General features: G+C 39.9%; 1 protein-coding gene across 1 annotated transcript in view; it reads right to left on the reverse strand.

The window, feature by feature from the left end:
- Nucleotides 1-12,134, reverse strand: part of MAP2K1 (mitogen-activated protein kinase kinase 1) — a 22,469-nt gene extending 10,335 nt beyond the window's left edge. Inside the window, exons 1-5 of the mRNA XM_010133052.1 lie at nt 12,005-12,134; nt 6,991-7,201; nt 4,916-5,062; nt 1,814-1,891; nt 1,243-1,294 (exon numbers count right to left, since the gene is read on the reverse strand). Coding sequence (XP_010131354.1) covers nt 1,243-1,294; nt 1,814-1,891; nt 4,916-5,062; nt 6,991-7,201; nt 12,005-12,066 — 550 coding nt within the window. The 5' untranslated portion in view covers nt 12,067-12,134. The remainder of the gene's footprint in view (nt 1-1,242; nt 1,295-1,813; nt 1,892-4,915; nt 5,063-6,990; nt 7,202-12,004) is intronic.
- Between the last annotated feature and the right edge of the window lie 215 nt (nt 12,135-12,349).

The raw sequence follows: 12,349 nt of genomic DNA on the forward strand, positions 1-12,349 counted from the left end.
AGAATGTAGGAGGGGGGGGGGGGGGACAGGGAAGGAGATGATGTTGCTGACTCAGCAGCCAGCTGAACAAGAACAACCAAAAAAAAAACCAATATGGTAACAAACCACTGCTGTGGCCGAGTCAAGAACTATGAGACACAACAGTAGCTCTTCCATATGGCCTAAAAAAAAGATGATCCCTTTCCCAGCTGTCTCCCTTATGCTCTGAACATAGACAAGTGATTTTGCAACTACTGTCAGAAATCTTTAGAGACTACTTCCAGCCTCCTTTTGCCAGAAGGGAGCTATATTTGATTGTTAAAAAAAGAGAAAGACATGTAACAAACACTGTCTACTTATTGTGTAAGGTGATCCTACAACAGATTGTGTAAACTAGGATTACCAAGTACTCTTTGCGGTCTGGCCAACACATGTATACTCAGACACGTATTAGTGTCTGATGAAGGTATTTTTATGATCTGAAGGTTGATCTCATAGGGTACAAACCCCACCGAACAGCCGAGGTGGTTTATAGATGTTGCATATGGCTGCAATGAGCAGTGCCAGTCAAACCAAACCCTGGAATGCCCCATCTCCAGTCTTCCATTTACCCTCACGTCAGCAGTACGAGAATAATATATTACTTTGCCATATCAAGTGTCATTTTTGTTTAATGGAACACGCAACAGATTAACGAAAGAGCTGGATTTTAAAAAGGGCAACTATAAGCTGAAAATAAGGCACTGTATTGTAAAACAAAGGCACTAACTGAAGACCCCAGAAGCGTAGAAGCAACACTCATTTTACAGAGCTTCACCATCTTTTTAAAATAGTTTAGTTTTAAAAAGATGCAATTCTGCATGACAGATGTCTATAAATAACACCTAAGACAGCTGGTAGAAACAGTGACTTTCTTTTGAAAGTTTTAATGGCAATAACAAGTGTTGAACTGTCAAATTAATTTTAGGCCAGAGGTTTTAATTGCGAATCTATCCAGATTGTTGCTGCACTTGTTGCTATCAAAAGACTAACAATTGCAATCAATAAATAGATGATGTAGAGGATCACGTGCATCATCTAGAAACAGAAGATACATGATAGTCATAGTAAAAGATATGGATTACAAGTTTGCCTTGCACTACTCAAGAAAAACTCTGGACTAAAGTCATGTTAAACCATAAAGAATCAACCACAACAAAAGGACATGGTTTAACATGAATAAAAAAGATACTCAAGAAAAGTTACAATGTAAAATCTTCTCACCTCTGTGCATTATTTTATGCTTTTCTCTCAGGTATGTGAGTCCTTTTATTACCTGAAAACAAACAAAAAAGTTAATTTATGAAACAGAAGAGATGATTGCATGCTTAGTTTGTATAAGAATTCCAACTGAATGTAACATAACAGAAATCCCACAATGTTATCACTGCAAATTTAGTATTTTCTTTTAATTTGTACCTCCAGCTCAGGGTTGTACCTCAACCAGTCCCTTACTGGAAGTTCTGCATTCAGAGCTTGGTACACAACAGATATGAAAATGTAACATTTGAAATTTTTTAATGAAGTGTTAATTCTGTTCCAATCCAGAAACATCATTCGATACAAAAGCAGAAAATCAAATGATAACACAACAGAACACGTTGCTCGTTCCAACTGTGGTTGCTGAGCTACCACACAGCGGCAAGTACAAAGACTGCTTTTTAAAACAAATCCAGCGGTATTTCTCTCCCCCACATCCTTCAGTCCTGAAGCGGTGGCTTCCTGGACCTGGCATTTCCACACCGAGACACGAACAGGGCCCCTCCCAGCCTTTGGGAGCGAGGCACACACTCACCGCAATGCTAACTTTGCCCAGGATCTGCTCTGGAATTCTTCCAGCCTTTTTCAGTACTTGATCCAAGGAGCCGCCATCCTAATTAACAAGTGTTTGATTAGTCAAGCTTTAATCAAATTGCTCTAGAACATTTTAAACAGGACTCTAGTCTGAAGCCTAAATTTGGTGAGAGAAAAAATGTCTTGCTTTTCATGTTTGATTTAACATTGTTATGGTGCATATCTGAGTAAAATAAGTCATTTCCCAGTAGGAGTTGGTCAGTTATGTTTGTTTTAAACACACATTTGGCCAGTAACAACATCCACTCGAATAAACACTTCACACAATCATCTTCCATACCAGCATTTCTACGGTTTGGAACTTGTTAAGGAAGTGCTGTCCACAAAGAGCTGTCAACCAAACATCAGGAATTTTACAGATTTCTGTAACTTTCTGTCAAATGCAATAACATGTATTTTCTTCTCTCACAGCCATCCCACGAAACTCCCTGCCCCTCCAAGGACAAAGAGGATTGACAGCACAGAAGATTTTATGACCCTGATTACAGGGATGAAAAGTCACCACACTGGAAAGACAACCCTCGTCCTGAATACACTGTGTGCTAATGGCACACCGTGATCATAACTAAACCCAGATCCCCGCTCCCCACATCTCCCAGATGAGACCCAGCACAGGGGAAACTGGCCTCTCTTAGTCCTGCACATCTGGGGTGACTCTGCCAACTTCCAGAGGTCGAGGGCTGATCTGCCACGGCTCTCAAAGAACCAAATTAGAAAGAAATGCTTTTACAGTGTCACGGTAAGAAACAGTCTCACTGATCTTATGATGTTAATAGATTGAATGCATGCACACACACGCCCAAAGTCAAACATATTCCACTGTTGCTAAGAGCTTCTGAGAAAGAAAACTGTAAAACAACGTTATTTATTTCTAGCAACTGATTCAACAATAGGCTTGTGTCTAAGTTCTAGATTTTGTAGAATAGGGTATACACAATCAAGAAACCAGAAAGTTATTTCTCAAATTAAAAAAAGCAATATTCTGATAGCCAGATGAGCATTTGAGATCTCCCAGTACTCTAGATAAAAACTACTTGAGAAAGTAAATGACTTCTGCCTTACCCTATCCGTTGGAAGTTTTCCTCACCGTTTAGAGAAAAATTTAGAATGCTAAGATTTATTATTTGAGGACTAAAATCTAACACTTTTTTGAGAAAGATATAAATACTTATTTGAGCATTTATTTTTGTAAAAAACACACCCACATACACCACACAGTTAAAAATACACCACCAAAAAGTTCCATATAACTCTCTTGTACAACTAGTCTGCATTTCTGGACAGCTGTCTCTTGCTGAGACACCAGTACATTAACAAAGATGTCACACAGAAAAATAACTTTTCCCCCCGCCCTCTCGCTAAGAACTAGCTCCAGTCCTGGAAGCAGCTGAAGACAATTCAATTGTCTGGTGTTGGCTGCAGCGTCTCTGAGGAACAGACTCCAATCGTTTTGTCTGTTAAATACCTGCTGCTAAGCAAAGTTTTGCATCGATTTTGAATTTATGCACCTAAAAATATCAAACACTGAAACTCTGAAGTTCTGTGCCTTTCCCACCTCCAACTTTTTGTTCATATTCATAATTATGTTTTGTAGCTCACTTCTAAAAAAAAAAAAGAATTTTGACTGGCAGCAACTGGAAGAAAGGTATGTACAAAAAAGGCAATGCAGATTCTCATCTTTCTTCCAAAAGGAGACCAAAATCTTCCACCTAATGATCCGCAGTAAGCCAACGGCTTAATGAAGAGTACAATATAAATCATTCTTCTCTGTTTCGTATCTTATCGATCAATTGTCTATGCGTAAGATCTTGTAGCCAGTCTGACTCGGAGCAGATTCAGCACAGAAACACCAGAATTCATCCTGCCTTCTCTTAAACTGGAGAGGTGTTGACCATTTGGGTACATCACTCCCCTGCTTAGGAACTTGAAAATCCTGATTGCCTTCTTGTTGACAAATTAATTGGGATTCTGTAACTACACACCACCACCATCTCTTGGCACGCGTTAACATACATGCTCTTGAAGCGACTGCAGATGTGCACATTTGTGACATTTCATAACGCATTCTGCAACAATACCCAGACAGTCATTTTCAACACCTATTTTTTCATTTTTCTTTACAATTTTGAGAAAGTAACTTCTAACTCCCAGCAGCCATTTCTACTTTGGGGCACGCACACCTTCTACTCGGCAAGCACACGCTTAAAAACTGGATTGTGATCGCTCGTTCCTAGGCAACCATCGATTTCTTCTAAAAATTTCTGTAAGAAGACCAGAGAAGCATAAAACAATCACACGTACTTTCCAGAAAAAATAAGGTTTCTCTCTGCAGAAATGGGTTTTTTCCAGGGAAGAAGTAAAAAGATTTTCAGGTTGTATTTCACATCCTCCACTGAGCCAGCAAGGCAAAAAAATTTTACTGACCTTTAATTGCAGCAAATCTACTTTTAATGTTTGGCTCCATATGCTTAGAGAAAGGCAAACAGATGCTGAGAAGAAATTGTACTTTTCTATTAAAATGAAATACAGTTAAAAATATTTTTGGCTGTAAAAAAGTTGTACAGGATCCTTCTGGGCTTGTTCACTTTTTGTGCACTATTCTTTGTGTTTGTATTTTCTGTAGAATTTGAAAAAAGGAGACAAAAACATAGATTCATCTAAAGACCTAACTAGATTCTCACTATGAGAGATACTACAGACTACACAGCTGCAGCATCAGCGTGATCTGGTCCATTCTGCATAAACCCCAACTAGAAACAGCATCTAAGTGGCAGAATTGGGTAAATACTTTAAAATAAAATAAAAAGGGGGATGGACAAAGGAGAGGAAGCTGGGAGGCTACAACTGTACAGCTTCAGCTTCTACAGGAGAAGTTAGAATGGATCAATCCCAACCTTAGATTTGCAAAGCAAATTTGAACACAGTATTTGACTCTTTATTCGCGTGGAAAGGTCTACTGTTAACATAGGTCCTGGTGACACTCACGTTTTGCATTAACAGCCTGTCAATAACTTCAAACTAAGACATACTCATACACACTTACCATATGTTCCATGCAAATGCTGATTTCTCCATCACTGTAAAAAGCTCCATAAAAGCCCACGATGTATGGAGAGTTGCACTCATGTAGAACTTGCAGCTCACGAATGATCTGGTTTCGAATAGCCGGCTTGATCTCTAGATGAATTAACTGCAAAATAATCCACTCTTTTTTATTTTCTTAGTGGCAAACTGCCATTCAGAAGGAACAACTTGTTCAGAGAGGTTTTCAATATCCAGGCTGGATTAAGGCCCCGAGCAGCCTGCTCTGACCTCGTAGCTGACCCTGCTTGGAGCAGGAGTTTGGACTGCATGACCTCCTGAGGCCCTTTCGACCAGAAATATTCTGTGACTTAACTGTAAAATAATCCATCCTAATTTTCTTTGTGGCAAAGGGAAAACACTACAATACAGCATGAGAAAGTTGAAACATCAGCACTTAGGATAAGGTTACATTTCAATCTCTTCTCTCCTTAATATACTTCTCTATCAGAAACTTTCTGTTCCAGCATCTTCTTCACTCACCTGGTTTTTATGGATAGTTCAGAAACTGAAGCTCTTTATGTCGAAGAAAAGCCATGAACAGATGTCTACAGGAAACATGTCAAAGAGATACTGACTCAGAAGCAGCTGCTGAGAACTACCTGCACAGGTGTTTGTAAAGCATTAGTGGAAGGAATGAGCTGAACTCAAATTAAAAACTCCACAGTGAATCTAAATTGAAAGGGGATATTACATAAAATACTTTGTCCATTATACTGCTTCTCTCATACAATACTCAAAGTGTATTTCTTTTGTGAAAGGGAAGATTAAGAGGCATTATGGAAATGAAATTTTAGTCAATATAGGAAAGAAACTGCAGTTCAGCAAACATTTCAGTTGTATCAAATATGAATTGGGGCAAAGTGTCCTGTTAAACCCACAGTAGGTGAAAAAAAAATCAATTAAATTGATTTAGTTCAAGAAAACCTCAGGGATTTTTACATTTCATAATTCTCACACCTCAGAAGTGGGCATTTTTCTTTACTGCTCACCAAACTGTCAGTGTATTGAGCATGGTTTCTTCTTCAAGACAAGACCGGCACAGGTGGCTTTCGTTTGGCAGAAGACGACAGCGTACTCTTCTTAAAAACAGAAATACCTGAAGCCTTTCAACTTCTCAATTTAAGAAATGGAAGTTTTCAGTGTAATATAACAACGAGATCTGGGATTTGACTTGTGTTTTATCCTTCTCAAAGGCACGTGGTACCCAAACAAACATCAGGCAGTATCAGAGATGCACTTTTCCTCCTGCTGTATTGGTTCTCAGAGATATTGAGCAAAAGTAAAGGCTCCTCACAAACAAAATGAGAATTAAAACATCCAGCTATTTCAGTTTAGAAAAACCCCTCAGTTCTCTTACAAACTAGGTCACAACTGCTCTTGGTTATAAAGCATAAAGCTGAATCATTGAAAAATACTCTCGCCAGAAGGACAAGTACTTCTTTGCACAGAAGCCACCTGCACCCCCGATGAAACTATACAACAGGAGATGTCACTGTACTCCAGCACATTTCGTCATTCTCAGCTCTCATTTTTCCCAGTATCATCCAGAGGCCCTTTTCTGGTCTGCAGCTATGAAGGAAGATCTTAATACAGGTGCTATCTTTTCCGTTCTTCTAAACTTACAGCCCAGAACACAGGATAATGTCACTTTTCCCTAATTTATACCTTCCAGTAACTTTCTAGACCTTATAGTCATCATTGAGTCTACCACATTTTCTTTGTAAGATATATAACCTGCTGGAAAGATTGGATTTGTCAAAACAGGCAGAAATAAAAGAAAACAAAAGGGAATGAATACTGGCCCTTCCATTACTAACACATAGGAAGCTATTTCTGAAAAAACGGGGAAGCTTAGGATAAGTGCACCCTCTCCTACTTTTTGAAACACATCAAATCCTCTGAAAGTTGGCATTAAAGAGTCATTTTTTTGTAGGTCAACATCACTTACTTCTCTAAGGAAGGTCACTGTATTTCATCAGAGACCACTCCTCAACTAAAAAATCATCCCTAAATTCCTAGTTTGGAGGCACTCACCTTTCTTGCCATTATGAGACCAGAAGGCTTGTGCGACACTTTGAAGACCACACCACCATTCCCTGCTCCCAGCTCACTGATCTTCTCAAAGTCATCATCCTTCAGCTCTCCAACTTTTTGTTTCTGGGTAAGGAAAGCTTCGAGGCGCTTGCGTTGCTGTTCATCCAACTCTAGTTCCTCCAGCTTCTTCTGAAGCGCTTCCAAATTTGTCCTGCACCACAGAGAAAGAACAGCCCAATTACGAAGCTGTTTGAGCTCAGTCAGCAGTGTCACAAGACGAAGAGCAATAGAGCACTTATCTCAAATTAAATCCACTGCATTTTTGCACCTGTATAGATTATCTAGAAGGACCCAACTTGTACAGTCATCTCCATGAGACACACATCTCACTGGAACTCTGATTTAAGTATTTTATTTCAGATAAAACAATGACAAACACAAACAGATGAAACCCAGTTTCCCTGTCTGAATCCTGTCCAAATCCACGCACATTAAGTTTCACTACCTACAGGAGTGGCTCAGTGACTCAGCTTTTATGATCAGAGATCTCATGAATCACAGCACATCACTCCACAGGGTTTTTAGTTTTGTATTTTCAAGGACTGCGTTGTAATTTCCTACCGAGTTTGTCTAAATGCTTTATCTACTGATTTTCCGTAACTATATAATCACTAATCCATTCCAAAGCTTCTTATTTAGGTATCAGTAAAGAGTTATCAAGCACCTGCACACAGCCACAGCAAACACAGATGTCATGTCGCTGGGTTTTTGTTTTACTTTAACTGAGGGAAAAACAGACCACAAGTTTCAACCTTACTTTTTCTTTGGTTTGAGGGCACATCTACTATAAACCTAGGTTTAACATCAATAAGCAATACAAAACAGAACAATAGTTAAATTTGGGACTACAGAATGAAGTTCAGTTTCCCAGGAAGATTTTTTCTCTAATAACTTCAGATCCTATGAAAACACTTCAATCCAGTAAAATGACAACTTAGAAGCTTATTTTAAATTTCCCACTTCTATCCGCAACAGTGAATTGCTGTAAGGGTACATATTTAACAGCAAATATCTGTTTTGCTTAGACAAATTTAATGCAATGTTCCCAGGGAACACAGGGTTGCTAGGATGAAAAACTTGAGGAAAAGAATCTACTTCTTCAGAGCCTAAACTACTTCCCATAAAAATAATATATTTCACTAAGAATCAAGAAAACTATTTCTATTCATCACTTCATAAAATGTTGACTTTCAAAACATACAAAGAGACTTTCTTGGAGTGCCCAGGAAGGTACTGGTCAGCTGAGACGATACCAAGGCTGATTCTACAAAAAACAAAGACCCAGACTCAAGAGAAAGCCAGAATTATAGGATGGAACCCTCAACTCCTTCACTGGAGAGACTGCACTGCCAGGCATGATAACCATCGTGGTTTGACTGTACGTCATGTTTAATCGAGGCCAATAAAAATAAGTATTCACAGCGCTTCCTTACTACACCGTGACTCTGGAAGCTGAAGTGGTGATGCAATCCTACTTCATTTATCTGTTTATGTGTGTTAGACAGGATGCAATTGCTCCACTAACTTAGGAAGTGATAATGCTTAGAAGAACTAAATAGAGGAAACAGAACGAGAGCTTTGATGGAAAGGGGAGTCCTGCTCAGTCTGTTATTTGAAAATTTTAACAGTCCAAACATCAGATTCCCAAGCCACACTTGTGAGCAAGTTCCACACACCTCTCACGCTGGGCAGACAGAATTTGGTAATGCAGCTCAAAACCAGGATGCTCTTAAACAGCAGATCAAGGTACTTACTCTACTGTGGTTATGCTATCATAACCGGCTCTATTTCAGTACAAAAATAATTTAATCCCAGTGCAGATACTTAATTTCCAGGGCAGCCTACAAAGAGAAACAAACTCTTATTTCTGTCTTTGTACCATGCTTTAAACATTCTAGTATGATTACACTGGTAATCACACAACAAATACCATAGAGAATCCATAATGAGAAATCTCCCTGTGTAGGTAAGCATGGCTTACAGGAACATTCGAGTTTATCCGACTTACAGACCCTGTTTTAAAGATGAACCATTAAGAGACCCGTTTTTGAAATCTAACATCTAAAATGCAAATGGGAAAGCACATTAATCAGTGGATTGTTGTGTGTTTGTGTGTGTGCGCGCGTGTCCCCAAACATGCCCAGTAGAGCAAACAAATCCCACAGTAACCTCCAGCACAACAACCACTGGACACAAACTCTGTATTTTACCTTACAAGATTACTGTTGTGCGAACACGGAACTCATGTTTTTGAAAGACGCTGACAAACCCTGCCGGTACAGGCCAGTACCCCACCCTCTGATGCACTCCCCACATCGGACCGCCTGTGGTCAACAAGGAGGTGAAGTATGCTCAGGTTGGTGATTAGGCAGTACAGATTATTTTTTATTCTGTAAATCCCCACACAGCTAGCAGAAATGAGAAAGAGACACCACATGTATTTTGGGGGCCACTTACCAAGATGACATCCATCAAATATTTCTTTATATTAGAAGCACAGCAACTTCACAGTTCACATTCAGTCATTAAAAATAAACTTTTCATAGTGATTTTACTCTATGCTTATATCAAGTCTCAGAAAATATAGCCGATAAAACACATCCAGTTAATGAGACAGTTTTGGATGTGACTTCTGCAGCAACAGATCTGTGATTCTGTATCACTGCTTTAAACAAGTCAGGACCACACAGACAACAGCTCAGCATCCACTCCTTGGGTCTCTCTTTCAAAAGCAGCCAAGACAATTTACAGCATACAACAGAATCTGAGCATACAACAGAATTTTACCCAAATAACCTAAGAGCTACAGTCTTGTCAAATTAAGTTAAACATCTCTAAATTACAAATATATCAAGCTCCTAAACATAGTATTTCAATAGTAAATGTCCTTTTGATATATAGGGTCAGATCTTCTCGAGGAGCTCAGCGAACACCTTCAGCTCTCGCTGAAGCCTGCATATAGACTTAATGCCAAAATGGAACCAAACTCTCCCTCCCAAAATCTGACCTTAATAGGAAATTTCAGTTTCCTTTGAAAAATCTGCCCAATAAGCCACAGCAACAAGGGATCTTTATCTGTATTCACACGTTTTGAGAAGGAACTTGCTGTCATTGTAGGGATTTCTGAAGAAGGCAGGGCTGCTCATTTGGAAAAGTAAAGGAACTGGAGACAGAAAAACAGGATGCAACAAGGCTTTTCTTCCTCTGTTTGGAACAACTGTTCAGTTTTTCTCTCAGCAGAAGGGGTTATCTGAGTTTGGAGTCAACACAGAGATACTTGAGCACATGACTTGGAGCAGACAAAATGCTACTGCAATAAAACAAAACATTCAGTCATGCTGATGCTTCAGTAACAAAAAATTTGCTAGAATTGCATGTATCAATCTATGTTAGTCTAATGTACGTCTGTATAAAGCTTTTTTTTTTTTAATATTGATTGCTCTTTTCAGTCTCAAACTTGGCAGTCACTTCAAACACAGACGTTTCCTTGCTTGAAAGTACAAATTATTGTTGGGGTCCTTGCTCAAACACAAGCCAGAAGATTCCAAGGGCTCTCACAGAAGGAGAAGTATTAGTCCCACCAATCTCAGTACATCAGGTTTCTCCATGTGGAATGTGGCCACCAGCAAAAATCACCAGAATGTTCTAAGTCCTAATGGTAAAGCCTTCACTACCTGTAGTGCCATGCAAGACAATGAGAGCAACGGAGTTCTTAGATCTCACTTCAATTTTTCAAAGTGCAAAGTAAATTAACCTGAAGACTTTTTGTGAAAGATAAATGTAATAATAAATGTATTGTCAGAACTACTATTCAGAATGTAACATCTCTAGTTAGTTTTATGATAAGTGAATGACAGACATCAAGACAGAACTGGGGTTTTTTTTTTGGTCTGGTCCTTTGGTTGAGGCACTAAACATTTTATCTACTTACATATGAAATTGATTTATTTAAAAAAAAAAAAAAGAGTATTTGTGTCATCAAAACTGGTGGTGGTAATCTAGTCTCAGCATTTCTAGGATACTCTCCAGGACTCCCGTTCTTGGCAGGCCCCAGCTGCCCCGTGCCCGGGTCTGTGATGTCTGGAGGTAGAGCAGCGACTCTTTCACGGGCACCCCCTTGCCATGGGGAAGGAGCTTGCGTGCCCTAGTGAGGTTGAGAGCTGTGCTGGTGGTGGCATGTGCCTCCGGTGCCAGACAGGTCTCAACTGAAGGGTCAGACAAAGTGTGTCCACGGGCAGGATGGGCTCACTAGCCTTCGGGCAACCATCCTAGGAGAAGGACAACTCTAACCCCAAACCCGGGCAGATGGAGCTCGTTTAGCCTTGTAAGGCTCCATCTAAGAGAAGGACACTCTAAATAAACCCACAACCTGAGGACTTCGCTGTCACTGTCCAAGCTCGCTAGGCCGTGGCAGATGAACCTCAGGTGTAAAGGTTCCGCGCACGCTGCGCCTCACCTAAAAAATCCACTGTGCAGGCCCAAAGGGTGCACTCATCGCTTGCAGTGAGCGTGGGAAAAGCCCTTCCCAGATCTTTGTGCGAAGCCAAGCCACGATGATGATTTCTAGGATGCAGGACTAGGGTAATTCAGTTTTGAATTTGAACTATCATAAGAGTACCATACCCTGACTGGTAACTATGACTTATTTGGAGCCACATCACAGCCAGGTTGCAGTGCAAAGCACATCCAGAAACAGGCAGGTAAGTAAATCATTGCATACAAAGTTTTACAAATGAAATTAAAATACCAACATATACAAAAAGAGGAAGAGCGAAGACTGCAGCTACTTCTTCACTAGGACACCATGAAAACATTACAGAAGCTTTGGTAGCTAAAAGTAGCAGCGTGCTGGTGTGCTAATGCCTGCCTCCAGAAGGAGCACAAGTAGTTACTTAATCTTATATATAACTTTTATTTGGAGACAAAGATTCCTATTAAAATTCATCACCATTACCTGCTGCAGTCTTGGAGTTGTTTCTTCACTGTCAAAGCGCTATGCCTGTGCCAGAGTTCCATCAAAGTAGGAAATCATCGCATCACCTCAGTGCTTCGCTGTTCTGAGCACTGCTCCGCAGCAATAGGTTATCATTTCATTTATTGCTATGGGTTTTTAAGCCAAGCACATACTAAACATACTGCACTGTGGAAAGAGTCCAGCTTTCATAAGGTGATCAACTGAATGAAGCCGTGGGAAGGTCAGTGCTGTTTTCTCCATTTGTTAAAGAAACGACAGAATTTCGCACCACTATCAGTAAATCCATTCCTATTCAGCTGGCAGAAACAGAGAGGTATGTGGTGT

Source organism: Buceros rhinoceros, unplaced genomic scaffold, assembly GCF_000710305.1.
Source record: "Buceros rhinoceros silvestris isolate BGI_N320 unplaced genomic scaffold, ASM71030v1 scaffold29073, whole genome shotgun sequence".
NCBI classification, from domain to species: Eukaryota; Metazoa; Chordata; class Aves; order Bucerotiformes; family Bucerotidae; genus Buceros; species Buceros rhinoceros.